Source organism: Macrobrachium nipponense, chromosome 43 (genome assembly GCF_015104395.2).
Source record: "Macrobrachium nipponense isolate FS-2020 chromosome 43, ASM1510439v2, whole genome shotgun sequence".
In the NCBI taxonomy this organism is placed as follows: Eukaryota; Metazoa; Arthropoda; class Malacostraca; order Decapoda; family Palaemonidae; genus Macrobrachium; species Macrobrachium nipponense.
In genome coordinates, this window is record NC_061104.1 from 21,899,069 (window position 1) to 21,925,394 (window position 26,326).

Here is a 26,326-nt window from a genome sequence, read left to right on the forward strand (position 1 = left end):
TGTTTTTCTTTTACAAAACTTATAAATCGATCCTTATTAAAAATAAGAGTGTCTACTTCATGGGTGGTTGCTACCCACCTGGAAGTATGTTGGAACTACAAAAAGAATCATTAAGACCATTTAACATTATAATCCTGGCAAAGTCAAGTTACTAGTAATATAATAATACTAAGCTGCGAGTCAGCATATTCCTGGCCAAACTTTTAAACTGAATATTTGGAGGAAAAGACAGACACCCAAGAGATACCCACGGGGGTATCACTGAAACAGTGATAACCTGAGATATCTTTTGGGTGTCTCAATTTTTTCATCCAAATATTCAGTTTAAAAGTTTGGCCAGGTTGGCCAGGAATATGCTGATTCGCAGCTTAGTATTGCTACATTAGTAATTTGAATTTGCCACGATTATAATGTTGATATTGTAGACAACAATTAAATGGAAACTGATAAATTTACAAAACCGACTAGAAAATCACCAAGACAACAATCTAGCCTTTTTAGGGATTAAGGGACAGCCCTCAACTGAGTAAATCTGCCACTCTCTCCCTATACACTTCAGTACTAAAGGCTCTTCACAACACTCATTCCCACCTGACATGCACTGGTTTGTTTTTTTACCTACCGGTAACTACTGTTCCTAATGTGTCCCCTCCCACCTTGCTGCCCAACTTAGGCTTTGCCTTGTTCCAGTTTCCATATCTCATTTGAGAATAAATTCTTTCAACAGATTACATTAAAGTCAAATACTAGTATAATAATTACTATCTACATATACATACATAGAGAAGACACAATATTGTCATAATCCTAAAGAAAACAAAAAATACTTTTAACATACATATTTGCACTAAAAGTAATTTGCACTAAATAAAGTAATTAATGTCATTCTACATACATCAAACAATAATAGCACTTACAGATAACCACATATTTAACCCCTCCTACATTTGCTTAAACAGCAAAGAACAATCCATAGTATAAGCCCGTACATATGCATTAGGAAATCCATTACTAAAATAACTGGATCAAAATAAAGACAATGGATGAAAGCAACAGCCATATGATTTTGGTAAATGCAAAGCTAAGTTCAGTTACATACTTTGCCAACAAGGAAGACTACAGTAACTTATTTTACATGGAAATAAATATACAAGAAAACTAAACGGGAATCATTCTTTAAAATCATATTCCTTACGGCTAATTCAGTTTACAAGCTGCAATAGTAGCAGAGAGGAGTCACATTCCTGACCAAAGCTTTTGATACTGAGAAGAAAGTATCTCAGGAACTCTAAGTCACCAAGGTAGGGGAGGAGGGAGAATGAGAGAAAGAGAATGAAAAATGGGTGCCTTGAATTCCATACCACCTCCCAACCAATTCTTCTTCCTCCTCCTCCTCCATTTCCTGCTTCAGCTGGGTGGCCATAATGCACTTACTGTATGCAACAAAAGAGATGCCAGTAGGCGAGACAATTTGAATTTTTCCAATCAACTGTTGGGGAAACATGCTTTAGTTAAGACTTCAACTGACAATCACACTACCAAACACAAAAGATGTCAAATGGAAGAAAAACATTCGTAATGCCTGATCATGAACAGAAATTCAATTTGAAACATTCTCAATTTCAGATTCTTATGCAGAAGGGAGCTGTGCAATAGCATATGAATTTGAGGAAACTGGCTAGCTAAATCTTCTACTTAATACAAAAAAGATCAAGTAGTCCTTACATTCTCTCCCTGTAAGTTTCTAGTTTATCTATGTTATTTACATAGATAAACTAAAATGCTAAAATGAGGCCTTGACAACTTTGAGTCCAGTGTAGAAATAAAAATAGTACTACTAAAATCTCGTACTGATTAAATTTTTTTCCTCCCAATAATTTTGAAGATAGGAAAGCTTCCTATACAATGAAATTTAATCTTAAAGCTATGATTAATGTAAAATGGAAAAATATTAATTGCTGAATGGCATTTCATAAGTTCTAAGCCATTCTAATTTTTTGTTTATGGTGAGTAATTGAATCTAATACTATGAATATGACTACAGAATCATAATGAGACCTCAAACTTAAATTAAGGCAAAAACACCTGTTCACTTTCCAAAAACATTTCAGCGCTGATTTTATATGGTGCTTACTTGACACTATAAAGGCTGTTTTTATTCGCTATTTTAATAAGTGTACTACATAACAAACTATCATAACTTTTATAATATTGAGTAATGCTAATCAACTATACAGCAATCTTTGCTGGTCAGACACCGTTGTACTATAGCACTTTAAATACATACCATAATGTTCATAGTCCCAGTTATATACATAACCATCTGAATATATGATGATGAAGTGGTTCACATTTGCAGTACAGCTTTCTGTTCCTTGATACTATATACCAAAGTTACAGAGCATACTAGCACCATATATCATAAACTTTCGCCTCTCCCAGCAACATACTGTACATCAGTTACTGTAAAAGTAGATTATCATCACATACGTAAATAAAACGCAATAACGTATACTTGACGGGAAATATACGATGAATTACTATACCTCATTAAATACTTTGAACATTCTATACTGATTATGAAGGAAGCTAAGAATATATCATAAGCTCCAATTTAATATACAGCTAATTTAGTCTATGAAATTTGAAATATACCACACAGAGTAATATAATAAATATCTCAATATAAACAGGGGGAGAGAAAGCAAATATTACCTACTTACTATGTGGGCAATTCATACTGTGTACATATGGCAGCTTTTCTTAACTACTTGGTGCACTTTCAACTGTTCCAGATTTCTCCTATGCCCCTTTTCCTGGAGAATTTCTGGGCATTCATCCAGGGATTTGTCCTACCACCCCTCATTCCACTCATCTTCAATCATTGATTGGGCAATTGCTTTTATCATTTATTCTTATAGTACCACTTCCTTCATTCTAGCTCATGTGTCATAGTATAGCAACATCATTCATTTGAGGAGTCTTACTACTATCCTCTGCTCTTGTAATGTTACCATTTAATTTCTTCTCAATACTCTGCAAACAACTTCTTAAGATCCAAAAATATACAGTAGGTATATCTTCCTTCTGCATTGTACTTCTGTAAGTAGTTCCCTCAACATACGACTAATCAAGTTTTTATTTCTTTGGCATGAAGCTATACTTGACTATTTTAGGCTTTAACCATTTTTTCTTTCAGCTATTCCTTCAGCACCTTCTCCACTATTTTTAAAGCACTACCAACCAATCTTTATCCACCACTATACTTTTCACATTGTAGTGCATCACCTATTACTTTTAGTATAATGATTGTCTTCTCGTCCCACCCCTGTTACACATTAAGGGCATAGCGAATTGTTGGATGAATGGGTAAGGTGGCAACTTCAGTGAAATACCCAGTGCTCTCAACACCAAAAATGCTGCGGAGTCCAAAATCTGACCTATGACGGCACATTATTCTCAAGCAACATGATAGTAATTGGCTAGGATCCTGCCAGGTGCCACAATTAATGAAGTAGCAGATTTCAGTTTGATGATAAGATTAATGCCGTCTCTTAGCACTGCCATGTTTGGAATAGTCCGTGTCCTAGATGAAAGCTTCAGAGCATCCCTGATGAATGAAAGTTTACATTATAAGAAAAAGTGGACAGTAACTTTAATGTAAATAAAATATGGGTTAGATAAAGTTCATTGTACTGTAAATGGCTATGAATATGCATTATAAGTAATTTACTACTGTATGATCAATAAAAAATACTTGAGAATGAAAAAAAAATAGTAAATTGTTTGTATCCTCAAGACCAAATTTCCATAACACCTAGAGAAAAAAACATTGAAATGTCAGGCTTTCAGGTCCTTTAATTCTTCAGCAAATTAACATGTGTCATGTAAACATTTACCGTAAAAGAGGTTAAGCTAGGTTACAAGATCTTGGATAAGGACACAACACCCGGTAATTTAAATTAGTAATTGAAACAAATTTTCGTACTAATTTTGCCTTTGCACAGGGAACTCAACTTTTCTTTCATAAGTCACCTGTCACCGACCTAATGCTGCTAAGCACCGAGAAAGATATCTCAGTTATTATGGAAATCATAAATATTTTAAACATATGGCTAACAAGAGAATGCTACTATGATCCTTGAAGTTTATTAAGATGCAGCATTCATATTCTTCACTAAACCTATTAAGTTTTGATTATTAAGAAAACCCTTATCAGGGGTCCTCGAGTTACGACGTTGATCCGTTCTTACGATGCATCGTAAGCACGCATTTCCAAGCGTAAGTCGGAACCTATTGAAAAACACCCACATGATTTAAGTGTCAAATTAACCGATCAATAACAACGAGAGAACAATTCCTTACCTTTATTAGTTTGATTGGCTTGCACACTGGAGAGGAAGCTGCGGTGCTGGAGAGACTGGGGGAGGTTAGTGAAGAGAAAAAGAACCATCCAGAAGTTGCTGGAGATGCTGAGGCAGATGATTCTTGAGGTGAGGCAGAACATACTAGTACTGGAGATGCTGAGGCAGGTGATTCTTGAGGTGAGGCAGAACATACTATGGAGATGTTGGGGCAGGTGAGTCTTTAGGTGAGGCAGAACCTACAGAAGGTGCTGGAGATACTGGGGCAGGTGAGTCTGGGTTAGCAGAACATTCAGAAGGTGCTGGATTAGCAGAGGCAGCTGAGGTAGAGGGTACAGGATCTTCTGCAGGCCTCTCTACCTTCTTAAAATACTGCTCCAGGTTTAGTCTGAACAGAGAGCGACCTCTTTTCATCCAAGATCTCCTTGTAACACTGCATCAATCATGACGCCTCTGGAAACCCTAGTGAACCTGTCCAAGTTGGGATCCCTGAGCCTCAAAAGTTGACAACGCTTGCTGCAACTCTGCAAAACCTCTTATCAAGTCCTGCCTTGTGAAAGCCTTAGGCTCTGGGGTGGGTGCTTCTTCTTCTTCCTCTATTATCTGCTTCTCCAGTTGTATCAGGTCCTCAGCAGATAACTCCTCCGCCATGAGACTCCAGCAGCTCTGTAACATCATCAACCTCCTCTCCAAAATTGATTTCCTTACTCAGGGCAACAACGTTCTTGACAACTAGCTGAACTGTGTCCTCAAACCCATGGAAATCATTCACAAATTGAGGACAAATTTTCTTCCAGACACCATTCATGTTTGTTTGCTTAACCTCCTCCCAGGAATTAGCAATGTTCTTTACAGCATCAAGGATGTTGTAGGATTTCCAAAAGTCCTTCAGAGTCAAGTCCTTCTTGGTTTCAGTTGCCTGTAAAGCCATAGCAATTGTCCTTCGTAGGTAGTAGGCCTTGAACGAAGCAATCACTCCTTGGTCCATAGGCTGTAAAAGGGCCGTGGTATTAGGTGGAAGGTAAACACCTTGACATTAGGGTTGAAGTCTCCCAGCTGGGCAGGGTGTCCAGGGGCATTGTCCAGCACTAGCAACACCTTAAAGGGGATACCCTTGGAGGCGCAATACCGCTCCACACTTGGAACAAAATGGTTTACGAACCAGTCCTCAAACACTGCAAGTGTCACCCATGCCCTTCTTGTGGACTTCCAAATTACTGGTAGTTGACCCTTCCAAATGCCCTTGAGTGCCCTTGGATTTTCAGCCTGATACACCAACAAGGGCTTCAGTTTGAAGTCGCCAGCAGCATTACCCCCAAGAAGTAAAGTTAGCCTCTCCTTGCTGGCTTTATGACCCGGGTGGGCTGCTGACTTCGCCTCCTTGGAGATGTAAGTGCGGTTAGGCATACGCTTCCAAAACAAACCTGTCTCGTCTACGTTAAACACTTGCTGAGCAGAATAACCCCCCTCCTTAATTATCTCAGACAACGCTTTAGGAAATTCACTCGCTGCTTTCTCATCCCCACTAGCAGCTTCACCTTGCAATTTAAGGTTATGGTAATTGGCCCAGCCTTAAATCGCATAAACCAACCCCTACTAGCCACAAACTCTTCACTTTCACTTCCCTCCCCCTTTTCTTTTTCAACGCTTCAAACAATCTTTTCGCCTTCTCCTGAATCACCATAAGGCTGACTGGGATACGCCGTTGATTTTGGTCTTCCAACCAAAGCACCAATAACCTTTCCATTTCAATTATTAGACCACTACGCTGCTTAGTTATCACTGTCGCTTTCATAGGAGCAGATCCTTTCACATGTTCAACGATGCGCTCTTTATCTTTGATAATGGTAGCAACGGTCGAACGGCTAAGGCCAAGCGAGCGGCCAATGTTTGTTGGCGTTTCTCCCTTCTCGGATCGCTTTATAATGTCCACTTTAATTTCCATGGTGATGGCCTTTCTTTTCTTCGATGCACTACCATCAGAAGAGTCCGCCTTGCGCTTGGGAGCCATAACAAAGAGCAAAAAGTTACAAAAACGATACAACACGAGGGAGAGAGAGGCAGTGTAAACAACCAAATGGCGTATGGCGAGGACTGAGCGTAGCGAAGCGACGCCGTCCTCTCCCCCACAAAGCGTATTCTTCCGCTGTGCGCCTGGAACTAGTTCGCGTTGTTTACGTTGCTTACGACGCTAAACCGCGTAAGACGGAACGACGCAAAATATTATTTTTTATATTTTTATGGGGGCGCGTTCGTAACCACGAAACATCGTAAGTCGAGACCCAGCGTAACCCGAGGACTTACTGTAATTTGTTTTTCAGTAGGGTTAGGTTTGTATAATTGATATCTTGAAAATCTTACAATAGAAACAGGTCATGTTAAAGGAACTAATGTTGATAAATCTGCTTTCTGTAATAAAATGTATTGAATTAAATGGATTTCAATACCGTCACATTATCGGCATCCATTTCTCCCACTGTTTACCTAGTAATTTGTTCATTTCAATTTGGAACTCTGATGGACCTGGTGCTTTTCCATTCATTATTTTACTTAATGCCTCACTTCTGTATCTTGTATCTCAATCACTGGTCCCTCTACCCTCTGTTTCCCCCATCTCCTCTCTCATTTCCAGTTTTTCCATTAACAAAAAGTTGTTCAAAATACTCTCCATCTCATATTAATGTCGTCATCCCTATGTAATATATTTCCATCTCTAGCCTTGATGACACCCAATTCATCCAAATCCTGTCTCTGCCTTTCCCTAGTTTGAAATCCTATAGATATCATTTCCTCCTTCTCTTGTTCCTAGTCTTTCATTCAACTGCTCTGTTGCCCTTCCAATAGCCATACCTACCCTCCTCCTTGCATCTCTTTCCTCTTCTCTGTAATGTTCCTCTGCACCATGTGCATGCCTTACTTTCCAGTCCTTAAATGCTTTTGATTTTCTTTTAATTGATTCTTGCACCTCTCCATTCCACCACCACTTTTCAGTCAGGTGTACAGTGGGAAGAACTAACTGCACATAAGAAAGTTACAGAGATGTGGTACTTGGCAACAGGAAAATAAACCCAGATAGTAGTTGGGACAAGTGACCAGAAATGAGAGGCATTTGAGAAAAAAAAAAAAAAAAAAAAAAAAAACAAAAAAAAAAAAAAAAAAAAAAAAAAAAAAAAAAAAAAAAAAAAAAAAAAAAAAAAAAAAAAAAAAAAAATTGTAGATCTGAAAGTAACAGCAACATCTGTAGGGAGGCCTAGGATTAAATGGGAAAAGGACACAGATGAAGACCTAAACCACAAGGGAATTTATTAATATAAAAATGTTAACAATGAATTGTGATAATGATAGGGGTAATGAGCTATAGATTTCATGTTGATGAATAACAAGGATAACTATGCAGACATTCTATTTTCAGTATCAGGGTAAGGAAATAAAATGTTCCGATTGCTGAAAGGAAGACATTACAAATAAACAGGTACACTACCTAATGAGGTAGCGCATCTAAAGTTCACTTATACATGAAGAAAGTGAAACTGTGAGTTACAAAATGAAAAGCCTCTATACAATGCTTATATTTACGAAGATTACAGGCTTTTAGCTTGTTGCTAAAACTTTGGTAAAATTTATAAAATTACCAAGTTTTTAGAACTTTATAATAAGATTTTTTTTTTTTTATCCAAAATTAAACACTTTTCCTGACTCTCGATAGTACTTACTTTTGGGGTCAAGCTAACATTAACATGGTTTTCAAGGGAACAAGTTAAATGTGCATTTCTGCTCATCCCTGCTTTTAATCCACAAGTAATAGTAATTTTAGTTACCACAATCAAATTTGGGTGCTAAGTACTACTTAAATCATCCTAACTATCCACTTAAAAAAAATGCAGGACTCCACAGTATTTAAACTGCAAGTATTTACCTGGTGTATGATTGGTTCAAAAATATAAAAGGGTGAAAAATATATCTAATACAATAGATATTTATTCATTTTTACATCTCAGTTTTACATGTTCATCTACCATTATTCAAAATTAGCACAACCATTTGGAATGGCCATTTCCACACTGATAAAAATGTTAACAAATTACACAAAAAAACACACTCTCTCTCCTTCAATACTTCCAACTTTTCCTTTCTATGACAATAACTGAAACCTGAATGAAATACTCTTCATATGCAATAAACTATTTTCATATTAAACAAAATGTACTGCTATTCTATGTAGTTACTAGTAGGTCACAACAGCCAATGACTGCTGACACCACCATTAAAGGATTCTCAGCTCCTCCTAGTATTTATTGGCCAGAGAAGCTGATGTACAAGGGCACTTTCTAAATACCATCCAACCTGAATAGTTTGGTACACACAACAGATCTCACCACATTACAAGATCTTGCATATTCATATTCCCACCCATAAACTTTAAATTATTAGAAATCAAACTGTGTATAGACCCTGGCAGCTGCTGACATGGAAAACTTAGTCTCTGGCAAGATTAACTCTACGTACCACTCACAGATGCATACCTTAAACGGTTGAAGATTTGGTTGTGACTATGATCCTCAAGCTTTTGCCCCACTAATATCAAACATTCTCTTCTAATCACAGTTCAAAATCTTTCTCATCTTTCAGTAGTGTTTAGGTTTCAGCAAAATCAACATACAAATAAATGGTTAAATTATCAAGTTCCATACAGCAACATCTCTCTCTCTCTCTCTCTCTCTCTCTCTCTCTCTCTCTCTCTCTCTCTCTCTCTCTCTCTCAACCTAACTTTGTTTCTTTCATTTATGGTTACTATTTTGGAGATTCTTCCATAAATAAAGCTAAAACCAGACAATTGCTCCTCCTTTTGACAGCTACACAATATCCACAGGCCACCACTTTCATTGTTTATCATGTGGAAATCAGTGTTCAATATACTGTTCTAGCATTTCACTTCCTTCACCATCATATAAACATTCTGCCACTTGTTCCCCCCAGAGTTCTAAACATTCTCTTTAAAATACCTGAGGGGTAGACCTCACTATTTCCTGCCAAATCTATTTTATCACTAGATGATGTAAAACACTGGACCTCAGTAGGCCCATCACAATGATTTACAATTTAAAAACTAATTACATTCAAAGAGCTTTGTTGAATTTCAGATCACCAGATGTTCAGCTTTCCCATGATTTTTATCACATAGTACTATGTATACTGTACTTTTCAAAGCCCCTATAAAATGCAGCACTGGAACTCCTTCAGTCAGTTCACTAATTTATACCATCACTCTAGAGTAATTATTCAAGAATATTTGGCATAGCTTATGGACTTTTTTGTAATAGTTTACTGTTTAGAATTCTGTAAACTGTGAAACGGGGTTCTGCAAAAGGGATTCTGTGCAGACTGTGAACTAGAATTCTTCAAAAGCACTGAACTATTATGTATACCTGATATTACAGGGGCAGGCGGAGGTAGTGCATGCTTATGAGGAACATAAGTAGATTTCAAAGTCACTTCAGTTCTACTGTTATCTACAGAATCACTAGGTCTCAAAAATTTCTGGCCTGTAAAGAACTCTTCATCAAGTTCCACTGGGGTGTCAAACTTTGATGTGAAAGCTTTTACTGCTCTTAGCTTAGAGAATCCTACATCTCTACTTGGAGAAGACTTTGTGCCTTGACCAGGTATTTTACTTTCAACTGTCTTCTGTTCTGCTCTGTCAAATCCAGATGGTGAGCTTAGGAACCTATTACTTTGGCTAGATGATGCAGACTCAGTGAACTTTAACTGCTCATCTTTAACAGACGTATAAAAATTTTCTAGGTCTTCCTTAGATACATTAGAATAACCTTCATACGCCAAGAAATAATTTATATTCGTGATAGTGTCAGATATGGTCTTTCCCTTTGTTAAACGAGCTATCTTAGCAACATTAACATGCAATATTGTATCATCTTTCCTCTTAATCTTATCTATTTCAGTTATTAAGCCAAGCAAAAGTGTGTGTGCTTCCTGAATAATTGCTTTCTGGATGGCTGATCCATCCCCTCCTTTGATTAAAGAATTAAGTTTATCACTCAATGTAGCAAACAGGACACCTGTTTCTTCATCTTCTAGCAAAGTATTTGGATTTAAACCTTTCTTTTCCATTTCAACTGCTTTCTCATAGAGAACTCTGACTGGCACTCCAAGTACACCCAATTTGTCTTTCATGTATGCTAATATACCAAGAACTTCAACAATCTTCACAACTTTCTTCTTTACTAGCTTTTGTGATGAAGATACTTTTTCACCATAAGGTACACTCTGGGATTGCTCATTAGGTTCTCTCAACTTCCTTGCTTCTAGTCTTGGGGGTATCATACCCTTAGTATCTTCCAAAGCTTCCTTTTTCTCAAGTTTGGGTGAAAATTTTTTAGGCTTTGAAGCCATATTTTTTGATAGTTTTGTTACCCTCTCAGGAGTTGGAGATCGTGACGATGATGAGGATGAAGATGATCTTTTTCTCTTTGAAGATATCATAGACAGACACTCTTTTTTCTTAACTTCCCAGCTTTTTTGGAAGAGATCATACAAACGTGAAGGCCAAATCTTTCCCCATTCTTTTATGTAGTCATATGTTCCTGGATCACCACCCAATTTCATTATGAAATCTCTTTTTTTATCCAAAAATAGCCTATATTCTTTAAAATAATCTGGATGTGCATCTGGCTTATCCAAATACAATTCACATTCACGAGCATGAGTACTAAACAAACCAACAAGAGCATCTTGAGAAATTGGATCTCTCTCTTTCTGACACTGTTTTCGAATTCTTCGATTGGATTCGGTGAATGCTTCCAAAGCACTTCCTATTTTTGACCAAGGTGTCTCTTCTAAATTGTAATGCGATTCTCTATCTTCAAGATCTCTTTCAGGATAGTGCTCTGGTGACCTGGACTTTCTTGTGTTCATAGGAGACCATGATGAACTCCCATGAAGTGAAGATCTAGATTTCTCTGATAAGGGCAAAGGATATGTTTTTTCTTTTGAGTGTGGCTGCCTCTCTGATGATGGCAAAGGATATCTGCTTTCCTCTGAGTATGGAAGCCTCTCTGATGAAGGCAAAGGATATCTTTTTTCTTCTGAGCATGGACGACTTTCTGGTGGAGGCAAAGAATATCTTCTTTCTTCTGAGCATGGATGACTGTCTGGTGAAGGCAAAGGATATTTCCTTTCTTCCGAGCCTGGGTATTTTTCTGACATATGAAACCCAGGTCTTCTGTCTTCTGATCGGGTAAACGGAGATAAATGATTATCTTTAAGTGAAAGTCTGTGTGCAGGGTTCCATGAATGTGTCCTAGCTTCTACATTTGGTAAACTTGTATGAGTGTCTGGCTGGTGGGACCTGTCAATACATGAAACTACATTTATTAACTCCCCTTAAAAGTTCCCTAAGGAGACAACCCAGACACTGCTGATTCATAATTCTTTAAACTTCACCAACACACCTGACTCACGCACAAAATGCTATCAATAAAATTGCCGAGAAAGCGATACAATTAGGCACCAAATTTCAACAAAAAACAGAGTTTAAGTACATAATTTCTTGCACTGTTGTGATAATGCCATATCAGTTGTTCTACATGGTGCTTGTTTTTTGTATATTGTTTTTTATATACAAACATAATATATATATCAAATTTTAAAATCAATTAATTTTTTTTCAAATATACAAACCATAGCTTTCATTGCTGGAGTTCATTGTGCAAGGCTTGCTTCAGCTGTCACTGATTAACCCTCTTACGCCGAAGCCCTAAAAATCAAAATCTCTCCTGTATGCCGGCGCCGGTTTTTTGGAGTGAGCGTGGAAGCGGAAAAAATAATTTTTTCAAAAAATCACAGCGCGCTTAGTTTTGAAGATTAAGAGTTCATTTTTGGCTCATTTTTTTTCCATTGCCTGAAGTTTAGTATGCAATCATCAGAAATGAAAAATAATATCATTATCATATGTAAATAATGCGATATATGGTAGCGAAAAAAAAAAATTCATAGATAATTGTATTCAAATCACGCTGTGCAAAAAACGGTCAAGCTAACGAGTTTACTTTTTTTTCGTTGTATTGTACACTAAATTGCAATCCTTTTGATATAAATAATACATAGTAAAACAAGTAAAATCAACACCGGAAAAATATTATCACAAAATGACAATTTGTCGAAAATTGCATTTTTCCTAACTATACAAACTGAGGTCCTTTAACAATAGGAAGGTAACTAGCGGCAGCTGGGACGGTCGTAAGCTTCGAACAAGGGGAGAACGGTAGTTAACTGCTTGTCCGATCGTGCGCGCGCGGCGCGCACCGGGCGGTGAAGAATCACTTTTGCTTTAGGCCCATGCAAAAAGTTGCAGAGTGAGGGGTGGTATGAGGTGGGACTATATGTAAAACGGACCTCAGGTTTGTATAGTTAGGAAAAATGCAATTTTCGACAAATTGTCATTTGTTCCGATACGTAATACAAACCCTCGGTCCCTTTAACAATAGGAAGACTCACTTCTTGGTGGGTGGAATCTGAGTCTTTTTGGTGAACAAGGACTGGTGTTCGTCCAACCTTGGAATGCCTCCCTGGTCGTAAGAGCAAGGGAGGGATCCAAACCTCTGTCCGATTGATCGGGGTGTGCACCGCAAGGATCAATGGTCAGACCTCTGAGCCAAGTACTAAGAGAGAGGCAAGCGTACTCTTCGTACCAGCATTGTAAAAACTTGTTCCTGTACAGGAGCCAACATAAAGTTATGGGTTTGTCTCAAGTAGGCATCCACTCCTTCCCCCTTGTTGGAGGGAGTGGAGGATATTTGCTTCTATCCCTAACTAAAGGGATAGATTGGGGGCTCGGTCGAGTAAGCTTACCTGCATCGAAATCCTTTCCAGCATGGTGACGACCGTGACCCTCTGCCCAAAGGTAGACAGAGAGAGAAAGATGGAGAAGAGAAGCCAGTCGCACTCTCATTCAACCATTCATTCCTACAGTCACACCAGGAATCGATGCTGTTCTGCCTGCTCGGGTGCTGGGTAAGCTTACACAACGTGTTGAGCAGCCACCACAGGTCCCAAGGAACAAAAAGTATCCAAGGACTTGTGGGCAATATCCCGAAGGTAGAAGGACGTGAAGGTAGTCTGGTTTGGCCCCAAAACACCTGCCTTCAGGACCTGCGCCACGGAGAAGTTCTTACGGAACGCCAAAGAGGGTCCAATACCTCTGACTTCGTGGGCTCTCGGTCGGAGCGTACGGATGTCGTCACTACCATCAGCCTCGTACGCTCTCCTGATCACCTCACGCAGCCAGAAAGAAAGCGTGTTCTTGGATACTTCTTTCTTGGTAACCCCAGTGCTAACGAAAGAGGCGTCGACACTCAGGCCTGAGGTGTCGAGTTTTCTTCACATAGCGCCGTAGCGCCCTCACAGGACAAAGCAGCATCTCATCCGTATCGTTGTCGGTGAAATCCATTAGGGAGGGGATCGTGAAAGACTCGAACCTGTCGTCAGGGATCGACGGATTCTGAGTCTTAGCTACGAAATTCGGGACGAAATAGAGCGTCACAGATCCCCAGCCCCTGGAATGTTTGAACATTGAAGGACAGACCATGAAGTTCCCCTACTCTCTTCGCCGATGCCAGGGCCAGCAAGAAGAGGGTCTTGAGGGTCAGATCCCTGTCTGACGACTCTCGGAGTGGCTCGAATGGTCTTCGAGTTAAACTCCTAAGGACGAGAGTCACATCCCACTCAGGGGGCCTGAGTCCCTGGGTGGCAAGACTTTCGAAGCTCCTCATTAGCAAGGAGATCTCGAACGAGTTCGAGATGTCCAGTCCCCTCAGTTTTAGGACGAGCGCCAGTGCTGCTCTATATCCTTTAACTGTGGGTACTGAGAGGAGCTTCTCTCGGCGAAGAAACACGAGGAAATCCGCTACCTGCTGAAGAGTGGCTCTGAGAGGAGATAGACCCCGTCTACGACACCAACCACAGAAGACGGCCCACTTCCCCTGGTACACAGCTGCAGAGGGCACTGTCTGACGTGTCCCAGCCATCTCTGTTGCTGCGCTGCGAAAGAAAAGCCTCTCGTTCGCAAGAGATGGTGGATAACAGCCAGCCGGTGAAGTTGTAGGGACTGGACTGCTCGGTGGTACCGCTCTAACGTGGCTGGGCTAGAAGGTTGTGCCAGTGGGGCATCTCTCTCGGTTTCTTCCGCAAGAAGAGCCAGCAGGTCCGGATACCAAACGGCTTGAGGTCGTTTGGGAGCCACCAGGATCATCCTGAGATTGGGAGTGACCAGTGCTCGGCTGATCACTTTCCGAATCAGACAAAAAGGGAGGAAAGGCGTAGACGAAGAGGTTGTCCCAGGGGTGTTGAAGAGCGTCCTCTGCAGCTGCCCATGGGTCCGGCACGGCTGAGCAAAAAACTTGAAGTTTTTTGTTGTACCGGGTGGCGAACAGGTCTATGACCGGACGCCCCCACAGGTTTGAAGAAGCCTTTCCGCCACTTTCTGGGGGGTGTAGGACACCTCGGTCCCTATTACCTGATCCCGACGGCTGAGCTTGTTTTCTGCTACTACATTCCTCTTGCCTGGAATGTAGCGTGCTGACAGCTCTATCGAGTGAGCCGTGGCCCACTCGTGCACCTGCACAGTCACTGGTGTAGCGGGAGAGACACTAGGCCCCCCTGCTTGTTGACGTATGCCACTACTGTGGTGTTGTCGCACATCAACACCACCGAGTGTCCCATCAAGCGGTCTTGGAACTCTTGGAGAGCGTAAAACGCCGCCTTGAGTTCTAGGACATTGATGTGAAGGTGCTTGTCGTGATGGTCCCACACACCTGCAGCCAGCAACTCCTCCAGGTGTGCGCCCCATTCCCTCGGTCGATGCGTCTGAGAACAGCAGCATCTCCGGGGGGGGAGTGCGTAGAGGCACCCCTCTTAAGAGGTTCCTGTCGTCGAGCCACCAGGCTAGGTCCTGCCTCCACCTTTTCCGTGATGGACACGGGGAAGTAAGGTGGATCCTTTACCTGTGACCAACTCTCCCTTATACTCCCACTGGAGAGACCGCAGGTGAAGACGTCCTGTGAGGAACAACTAACTTCTCGAGTGACGACAGGTGGCCGATCACGACTTGCCATTGCTGAGCTGCCTGTTCCTGCCGAGACAGGAACCGGCCGGCTGCCCCCTCCCTGAATTTGCTGATCCTCAAGTCTGCGGGGCGGACTTGAGCTGCTACCGTATAGATCAGCATACCCAGGTACTTCATCTTCTGCTTGGGTTCGAGATCGGACTTCTCGTAGTTTATCACGATCCCCAGATCGCGACAAAAACAAAACTTTAGAAGTCGATCCCTGTCCTGCAGCAACTGCGAGCGGGAGCTCGCCAGGACCAGCCAATCATCGAGATACCTCAGAAGACGTATCCCGTGCGAATGGGCCCAAGCAGACACCAGCGTGAACACTCTCGTGAACACCTGTGGGGCGGTTGAGAGACCGAAGCAAAGTGCCCTGAATTGGTACACCGTAAAAACAGTCGAAGATGAAGCGGAGGTACTTTCTGGAGGACTGATGGATGGGTATTTGAAAATACGCATCCTTCAGTCCACTGAAAGCATGAAGTCGTTCTCCCTGATGGAGTCCAGCACGGAACGTGCCGTCTCCATCTTGAACCGAGTATGGCGAACAATCGGTTCAGGGGAGAGAGATCTATCACCGGGCGCCAGCCCCCCGATGCCGTTTTCCACTAAGAAAAGGCGGCTGTAAAACAAAAGCCGGTGACCGATCCACTACGCTTCTACAGCTCGTTTGGTCAGGCAGCATGGTCTTGATCTCCTGCGAAGAGCGTCGTCCTGTTTGAGGATCCTAGAACATATGTCTGAAGATGGACCGGGTTGGAGGTGAGGGGTGGCCGAGATTCGAAGGGTAGTAGATATCCCTCCCGAAGGACGTCTACTATCCAGGTCTCGGCACCGTAGCGCTGCCAAGTTTTGCCCAAGGCCTGGACTCGCTAGGGCACCCCCCCCTTCCGGCAGCTGGTGGGGGGAGGGGAAACGCCGTCCCTAGCGTTTCCCACCTCGCTTTTCGACTTCTTCCCAGCACCTCCTCGGGGAAAAGGAGGGCTGGGAGGAGGGCTGGTTACGGCCTCCTTTACCAGAAGTTGAAGCATGGAAGTTATTTCTCTTTCCTCGGGCTTCAATGGAGCAGCCGTCTTAGCAGCCGATGAATGCGCTAGCTAAACTCTTAGGTCTTAGCCGAAGCTTTGTACGAGGTTGCCCAGAACCTTCGTAACTGCTGCCCTGGTGAACCAGACGGTCACTGTCATCAGTGTGCCGTCTTTCCACCGCAGCGTCCACCTCTCTCCGGGAAAGAGAGCGGAGGAACTCTTCATTGGTCCGTTATGGAGTCCATTTACCGCCTCACGCCCGGCCCCCTTGGCTACTCGTGTTAAGGACAGCGTCCTACGACGGAGAACCAAGTTGGCCCACAGGTTTGCCGTCTGATGGGCGAGGTAGGAGATGGCCCTACCTCCAGACTGGCACAGTCTCCTGAAGTCGGGTCGTCTTCGAGGGCAGCGCCCCCGGAGTCGGCCGCGACCTTGGATACTGTGAGGGACCACAGATCCAACCAAGAGACTGCCTGGAAAGCCGCCATAGCGGTAGCTTCCAGGCCCAGTGCCTCCTGCTGCGAGAACCACAAGTTCTCCGACAGGAGCTGCTGCAGGGACACACCTGGGAGTTAGCCTAGCTAGCTCCGGGTTAACCTGTTTGGGCGGTATTGGATCCACTGATGGCACGTAGAACTTCCGCTGTACGGCTGCAGAGGAGGAGGAAGTAGCTTGGAAGACCATCCTACTTAAGTTGGAGTCCTCTCGTCCTGAAGCGAAATTCTCCACCTGGTCTAGGACTGAGTCTGCAAGCTCCGATCGCGGCAGTCCCACCGTCAATTTGGGTTCCCTCTTCGGGCCCCAAAATGACTCGAGCCGGGACGTGGGCTCAGATGGTGGTTAGCGGCGATCCTTCCCCCCAGGTCGGTTGTGCTGACGAATCAGCGCAATAACCTGGGCAAAGTTCCCTTTCGGATCTCGGGAGTCACAGCGTCCTGAGGAGTAGGACCGTCCCAGTCCCTCCAACAGGAGCAGCTCTCGAGACCCTCCTCCTTCAGAAGGAGGAACAGCAACAGACCCCTGAACGGTCGCCTCCAGCCACTTGCGCGTACGACCTGGCTGGTCCTAAGACCATGCCTGTGCGTTGCGGGCATCGTGACGGGATCGTGAGCGGCGCACCTCTCACGATCACTCCTAGCTACCCTCGCTCTTCCCGGTGTAGCCCGAGGAAGTTGAAGGTATAGGAGAGAAGACAGACCTGACGCTCCCCCCACCCCCCCGCTCGCTGGCAGGACCAGCGTACGTGGGGGGCTGCAGCCAGATCACCAAACCCGCGGTGGGGATCGATCTGCAGGCCTGGCCGTGCCGCTCACCTGTGGCGAGCGGCTCGACTGAGCACGTCGACCCCGGTCCCGTGCGTCAGACAGCTGCTGCTGGCCACCGTCTCCGTCCGGTCCCTGTGGGAGCGGCGGTCAGGTGATCTACAGAGCTCGCTTTCGCGGTGAGACCGGTGAGCGTCCTCACGGCACGTCAAACCGCTGGTACCAGCCGAGAAGCTGGTGCCGTGGTCGAGGGGACCTTCCCAGCCTCAACCCGTGGCCGGTCAGAGACCGTCACGTCAACCGAGGTACCGGCTGGTCGCTACGAGAGCGGCCGCTGGCCTGGCGAGGAGTCACTTGCGCGACTCTCGACAGTCTTCTGCTCCGTGCCTCGGTCAGACGGTGAGCAAGCTCAGGCGTCTTGACTTTAGCTGCACGGTCGCCCGAAGGAAGACCGTACACTGGCTTAGCAGCAGTGCTACCAAGACCAGGCGCGGATGTACCAGCAGTAGCCAGCACATCCTTGGTCCCCGTCTTCTTCTTCTTCTCAGAAGAGGAGACGGGCCCTGTCCCCCCGAGGGAACAGGAGGACCAAGCAGAAAGCACCCCCCGTCACACCAGAGCGAGACGGGCCCTTCGAAGGTCCCGCAGGAGCCTTCTTAGGGGAGGGGGGAGGAGGCAGCCGTCTTCTTCTTCGGCTTGGAAGCCTTAGAAGTCGAAGGGGGAGAGTGGGGGCGGCGGCAACAGACGACGAAGAAGACGATGAAGACGACGACGACACCTCCTCTTCTTCTTCCTCGTTCTTCGTCAGCTCTCTCAGGACGGACGTCAGGTCTTCATCCACGGAAAAGTCGGGCCAATTGCCGAAGCAACACGCCCCGACTGATCCATGTCCGGAAAGACCTGAGACCGGTGCAGCACCTCCATGACGAGACGCGACGTGGGCAGGGGCAGGCACGGCAGGAGCGGCAGGGACATCACAGCAGGACCAGCACCATCAGGACCAGCAGCAGCAGGACCAGCACCAGCAGGACCAGCAGCAGCAGGACCAGCACCAGCAGGACCAGCACCAGCAGCAACATCAGCATGAGCGTCCCGCACGCGCGCTTCGTAGGAGCGGCGCGAGCGGCTGGGCCAGCAACACTAGCTGCAGGTACGGCAGCATAGTCCGGCGTCACAGGCATCTCCAATTCAGCCAAACTCATCATTGGGACGGGCGGCAGATCCAGGGGCGAACTTTTGGGACAGCGAAAGTCGGGAGTTCGGCAGCACATAGAATCCAGGTGGCGGCGGCACGCCCCTCTTAGGTACGGCAGCAATCGGCTTTTGGATTGATGCCGTTGGAGTCACCGACGCAATGTGTTGCGTGTAAACCACATGAGGAGGGGCGGCGTACGCTGGTGTGGACACTGTATTAGTCGTTGTTGTGACTACACCATGAGTTACAACTGCCGACCCCGCCAGACGTTGAATCAAGCCCTGGATACTGGGGGCGCCCTGCAGTCCCAATGACGCCCACACCTGTCCAAGGTCGTCACTCACAGAAGGCACACCTGAGGGAGGAACAGTCGGGTCAGTTAGAGGGGCACCCTCACGCCTGGGGGAGGACGAAAACCCCACCCACCCAGCGGACGGAAGACCCCGAGTACAATTGAACATCCGGGTATCGGGCGCCCTCCTCCACACTCGACGGATCGAGTGAGGAGAAGGACTCCGAAACCCCCCCCCGCAGGGGAAGGCGCAAATCGTGGGGGCTGAGCTGGAGGTAGGAAGGATGACGAGGTATCCGTCACCAAAGGAGTCGCTGGAGAGCTTTCCGATGACTCCTTGGTCGATCTACGCCTCTTCCTACCCTCGTACAGCACCCACTGCGCCTCGGACCAATTCACACAAACATTACATGGTTCGGCTCGGGAGCATTCTCGCCCCCGACACCAATAACATAATTCATGTGGATCAATGTCAGGATAAGAGCGGAATCCGCCGCATTTACGCCCCTCCAGCCCGGGACACACTCTACGGGCAGCTGGTGGGCGCGGCGAAAGCTCTTCTTGATCCATAATTAATTAAATTCACTTCACAATGAAAAATGAAAAAAGAGTACTTACAATTTCATTCAAGACCACAAACAAACCAGTCAGAAGAAATTGTAAACATCCAAAGCACACGACGAAATAGCGGGCAGAGCGATGACGAGCACTTGTCCTGTCAACCACGGCCGAAAGCAAAAGAGATTCTTCACCGCCCGCGCGCGCGCGCGCACGATCGGACAAGCAGTTAACTACCGTTCTCCCCTTGTTCGAAGCTTACGACCGTCCCAGCTGCCGCTAGTTACCTTCCTATTGTAAAGGACCGAGGGTTTGTATTACGTATCGGAACAAATGATGTACGAATTCGTAACGCGCGGACGTAAAAAAATGTATTTTCAAAAATTCACCGTAATTCTAAATATTGTTCTAGAGACTTCCAATTTGTTTCAAATTAAGACAAAAATGATTGAATATTACGATACTGTAAGAGTTTTAGATTAGAATTGCAGATTTCGACCATTTCGGACGAGTTAAATTTGACCGAATGTCGAAATTTTTTATGATATATATATTTTTTTATACACAATATTTCGGAGATGGAAAAAAAGCTACAAACCTTCAATTATTTTTTATTGTATTTTTCTTGAATTTGCGCACTTTTGATATATGAAACTCTATAAAAAGGCTAATATGAAAAGGGCGCAAATATTAGGATAATGCGATGTACGTATTTCGGAGACTTGCGGCCGCGAATCGGCGCGCGTAGTGAAGATAAAATATATTTTTTTCCAAAAATTCATAATAAATCACAATATTGTTTTAGAGACTTCAAATTTGTTTCAAAATGAAGAAAAATGACGGAATATTACTAGGCCGTAGAGTTTTAGCTTACAATTGCGTTTTTCAACTATTTCGGTAGAGTCAAATTTGACCTGCCCCACCTCCGAACGTGGTTTTTTTTTTTTATTTATCGTGATTTATATGCAAATATTTCGAAAAAGAGAAAAGATACAACCTTCAATCAGTTTAGTTGTATTCTACATGAAATTGCGCACATTTTTCATATATTAGCAGTAGACCCTTGACTCACGAACGCATTGACCCATGTACAAACTCGATCCCCGACCAAATTATAGGTCAAGGTTTCACCCTTGAACTACGAACTAACTTTGAGTACGAACAAAAAAAAAAAATGCGGAAATAAAAAATTCTGTTTGGGGTCATGAACTAATTTTTGAGACATGAACATTTGAAAAATGCTGGAAATTTCTGGAAAACTAACAATTCACTTTGTTTCACAAACTAATTTTTAGACACAAACATTTGAAAAATGCGCGAAATCGCCCAGCACACGTGAGAGCGTTTTGAGTTGCCATGGAACAGCCATCCTCCAGCCGCCCACGCACGGCGTCACCCACGCATCGCTCTTTGTCTCATCTCATTGTGTACAAGAACGTTCATCAATTCGCTTAGCATTTTTTGCGCTAAAAACTTGTGATTTTCTTCATAATGGGCCCTAAGAAAGTGAAGAGTGTGGTGAAAGTAAGAAAGTGAAGAGTGATGGTGAGAAGAGGGTGCAGAGGAAGATAACCATTGAAATAAAGAAAGAAATTATAGAAAAGTTTGAATCTCCGGAACGAGATCTCCCCGACCTGGATGGGGGAGGGTCTCCTTCCGCACAATAACCTCCTCCCCACACCCACCACCCCCTCCTCTTCTCTTGTCCGTCCAAGCCAGAAGTCTCGCCAGTCATAGTAAGTGTTCACTTTACAAACGTTTTTATAGTGTTAGTTTACCTTTTCCATTTTATTATTATTAGATATATTAATTGGTTTTTTACACTGACTTTTACATTATCTGTGTAAAATAAGGCAAAATATACATAATATATATTGGTTCGTAGGGGTCGAGAACCAATTAAATATTATTCCCATTAAACCTTATGGGAAATTAGCTCCGAGTCACGAACAATTTGGAACACGACCAAGGTCTAGGAACGGATTGTGTTCGTGAGTCAAGGGTCTACTGTAAAACTTTATGTAACAGCTAATTTTAAATAGTGCAAACATTTCGACAATCGCACAAAAAAATGACAATCTTTGTCCAAAATTGCATTTTTCCTAACTATACAAACCCGAGGTCCCTTTTACAATAGGAAGGTACTAGCGGCAGCTGGATAGGTCGTAAGCTTTTCGAACAAGGGGTTCGGTAGTTAACTGCTTGTCCGACAGGCGCGCGCGCGCGACTGGGAGGTAAACAAATCACATTTTGCTTTTGGCCCAGCAAAAACTGCAGAGTGAGGGGTGGCATGAGGTGGGACTATGTGTAAAAGGACCTCAGTTTGTATAGTTAGGAAAAAATGCAATTTTGGACAAATTGTCATTTGTTCCGACACGGCATACAAACCTTCGGTCCTTTTACAATAGGAAGGACTCACTTCTTGGTGGGAGGAATCTGAGTCTTTTGTGAACAGACTGGTGTTCAGCCCAACCTTGGAATGCCTCCCTGGTCGTAAGAGCGAGGAGGGATCCAAGCCTCTGTCCGATTGATCGGGTGTGCACCGCAGGATCAATGGTCAAACCTCTGGACCAAGTACTAAGAGAGAGGCAAGCGTATCTCTTCGTACCAGCAAACAAGAACAAGTTCCTATTTGCAAGAGGCAACATAAAGTTATGGTTTGTCTCTTGTTGGCATCCACTTCCCCCCAACCCCCCCCCTTGTAGGAGGAAGTGGTGGATATTCGCTCCCATCCCTAGTGAAAGGGATAGGATGGGGCTCTGTCGAGTAGCTCACCGGCATCTCGTCCTTATCCAGCAAGGTGATGACCGTATCCTCTAACCCACGGTAGGGAGGGGGAGAAAAAGATAGGAAGAGAAGCCAGTCACTCTCTCATTCACTTATCTATTCTTACAGTCACACCAGGACTCGATGCTGTTCAGCCTGCTAGGGTCTGGTTAGCTACACGTGTTGAGCAGCCACCACGGGTCCCAAGGAAAACGATCCAGGACCTGTGGGCAATATCCAAAAGGTAGAAGGAGTGCCAGTGGTCTGGTACCAGACCCCTGCCTTCAGTACCTGCGCCACGGAGAAGTTCTTGAGTAACTCGAGGGAGTGTACTTCTAGGTCATCTTGGTGCTGACGAAGAGTCTTCAACACTCAGCCTGGGATGTCGAGTTCTTCAGAAAGCGCGGTCGCGCTTTCACAGGACAAAGCAGCATCTCCATCGCATCGAAGGCGGTGAAGTCCATTAGGGAGGGGATTGTGAATGACTCTAACCGATCGTCAGGAACCGAAGGGTTCTGAGTCTTCGCTACGAAGTCGGTACGAAATCGAGCGTCACGAATCCCCATCCCCTGGATGCTTGACTTCGCAGGAAAAGTCATGCAATTACCTCAGAGGAAAAGAAGGGAATGGTCGTATGACCTATCCCTCTTCTCGACTTCGGTGATGTCCTGTACCCATACTGGTCTATCCGTCTGCAGCGAAGTGTCTCACATTCTCCTATCCCCAAGCAGTGAAGGTTCTTCTTCTCGGTAGTGGATAGGACACCCGACACTCAATGGTGGGTGTCGATGGTATGGGTACTGTGACAAGCCGTTAGGACGAAGAAAAGACTGTTATGGAACAACCGAACTAAGTCCACAGCGAAGTTCGTAACAGACTTGGGCGCTCTGACAGCTGCCGACTGACTGCGTTCGGTAGGACGCAAGTTGTCCAAGCCAAGCACCCGAGCAAGTCACGTGACCTTCGCCTTAAAAGGTTATGCCAAGAGACTAAACAAATAATTTGTTCGTCACCGATGCCAGAAGGCAAGGTGATGACTCTCTTAAGGCATGTGCCCAACAGGCGAAAGTCAATTGCCTTCTAGAGACCGAGGTCCCTGATGGCAAGATATCTCATAGTATAGTTTGATTCTCAGCTAAGGAGAAACAACACTATGTGTCGTTTGAAGACGAAGGTGTACAGAAAATGCAACCTACGTCTTCACAAGCTGAACCGAGAGAAGGATTCTCAAGATTCTGACCTGTGCTACAAACACTGAGAACGCTAACCGCTATTTCATTGCTGTCCGGTGAGGATCGTAGTTGCAATGAAAGCGGAGCGCTTTTCAGTAATGAAGACACAGGGAAATACTGCCTGAAGAACTGCTTCTCATGGGCTGAACATTTGGAAGTAGAGCTGTCAGTCGGAGAGTAGGCGATGTCTTCTGACACATCTGTTAATCGGGGCGAACAATGATAATTGCACACACCTACGAATACGAGATATTTCGAAGACAAACTCAGATGTCTGCAAAAATCATTCGCATTAGCGCGGTGCGATGCAGTGGGAGACTAGTACAGACTTCTGTTACGTGCGGTAAACAGAAAGATGAAAGAGTCCAAGAAAAATCTCTGTTGAAAATTCTCGCAATTTCGAAGGCGATGAAAACGAGCGTCACAGCAGTAGATGGTCCTTCATTATTGCGAGAATCCCCGTTAATCAGAGACCTAAGTCCATGATTGTTGGGCAAGAGATACGGTTCGGTAGTCAATCAAACCAGTGGGGAGAGAGAGGACGTAACTGACCGTGCATCTCCGAGACCTAGCTGATACTGAGCTGCTATCAGGCAGTCCAATACGCAGTAGCTCTCGGTGACTCGTCATCCTGAGTTGCCAGGTAATCCATTATTCCACGAAGGAATGCGTTCGGCTAGAACCATCGAGCATAAAAGAATACGCTCGAGCAATTATATTTAAACGAAACGGATTTCGGTAAATACAAAAGCTGATTTCGTGTTGTCATGACAATACCAAGTATCTAAAATCGAAACTGATAATTGCTGGGAGGTTGCAGGCAACCCCGAGTTGCAGTTCAATTAAGATACAATTCGTCTCGGTCACAAACCGTAGAGTTAACTACGGTATGCGCCTACCCCCCGGACAATTCAACTGTTAAAAGAATCATGTCGCGAGGGTAATATACGTGTTATATTTGTAGGTTCTGTACAACGACCTCCATCCTAAATTCTTTTCCCCCTCGAGGAATGAGAATAAGGATTGGAGATCGACCGCCTTCGTTCTCTAGTCAAGAGAGTGAAGGAGAAGTCTTTACCCAAAGGAAAGCTTCAATGGTGAACCGAATACTGAAGACGATAGTTCAAGCCAAACTGGAAGTTCCGTCCGTTCTTCTCTATTCCAGGTTAATCGCCTACTGTGAGATACTCTTCTTTCAGCAGCAGTCTTCTTCCAAATGCTAGAAATTACAGGAATTCGAGCATAAGCGAGGGTTCCCTATATCGTGTAACAATTATCGGGGATTCTCGGTCACTTTGGACCGTGGTCTCGCCTAAGTGTTTGGAGATCGTAAAAAACTCAACACTCTGAGTGCGCTAGAAATTCCGTAGAATTCTAAGCACTCTGCGAAAACCCCCACCGAATTCGTCAAACGATATCGGCTGGGGTGGTCCTCTCGATTCCCGTCGAAATCGAGAAAGGGGCAGGATCCCTCCTCAACGACCGGGGCTTACGTCAGGTAGGACCCGAAGGTCCCCCCGGTAGCGCAGCCCCACCCCTAACGTGGGATCTTACAGAGAAATCTCTGTAGGATCCCTCCCCTTTCCCCTCGTAGCCGTAAGGAGAGAGGGAATGGGGGAGGAATTGGATACTGGCTCGCCTTCCAGCGGAACTAGCAATTGGAGAAGAAAAGGAGCGGCGATCCTCTCAGAGCCTGGGAAAACGTATCGTCAGGATAAAACGTTTTCCCCCGAGGAGGGTTTACGAACTCATACTGTAGTAAGGGTCTGCCGCCACTGTGAACGTCGTCTGGGTGGGGCTGATCGACACCTGACAGGAGAGAGCCGATACCGTCTCCGACTCATTCCAGTCCTCGTCGAGGTCTAAACCTCTCAGGAGACCAAAGGGGTATTCAAATACGGTGTCCGAAGACACGTAGAAACGCCTCTGTCGCAGTAGAGGAGGTGAAGTAGCTTGTTCGACCGGCCAGAACTGAGAGAGCCTTCTTGTCCGGAGACGAGAGACTACCTGGTTCAACACAGTCGGCAAGCTCCGATCGCGGCAGACCCACCGTCGATTTGGGTTCCCTCTCGGGCCCCAAAACGACTCGAGCCAAGACGTGGTTCTGCTGGTGGGAGCGGCGATCCTTCCCCCCGAGGTCGTTGTGCTGTTCAGCGCCATAACCTCGCAAAGTTCCTCTGGATCTCGGAAGTCACAGCATCTTGCAGAGTAGGGCCGTTAAGCCCTTCGAACAAGAGCATATTCCGAGAACCTTCCTCCTAAGAAGGGGGAACAGCGACAGCCCTCTCGGTCTTCTCCATCCACTTGCGCATACGTCTTGGCCGGTCCAAGAACCGTGCCTGGCACGTAGGGCGTCGTGGTGGGATCATGAGGGGCGCACCCCTCACGATCACTCAATACCTCGCTCCTCCCGGTGTAACCCGAGGAGGTTGAAGGTACGGGAGAGGCAGACCTGACGCTCCCTCCTCGCTCGCTGGCAGAACCAGCAGGCTTGGAGGGCTGCA

The 26,326-nt window shown here is 44.9% G+C and overlaps 1 protein-coding gene across 1 annotated transcript; it reads right to left on the bottom strand.

The window, feature by feature from the left end:
- Positions 1-8,329: 8,329 nt before the first annotated feature.
- Positions 8,330-12,039, bottom strand: LOC135213566 (uncharacterized). The gene is made up of 2 exons (XM_064247536.1): positions 9,128-12,039; positions 8,330-9,079 (listed from the first exon to the last, which is right to left on the bottom strand). Exon 1 carries the CDS (start codon positions 11,586-11,588, stop codon positions 9,687-9,689), a length of 1,902 nt encoding a protein of 633 aa, XP_064103606.1. The 5' UTR covers positions 11,589-12,039; the 3' UTR covers positions 8,330-9,079; positions 9,128-9,686.
- Positions 12,040-26,326: the final 14,287 nt, after the last annotated feature.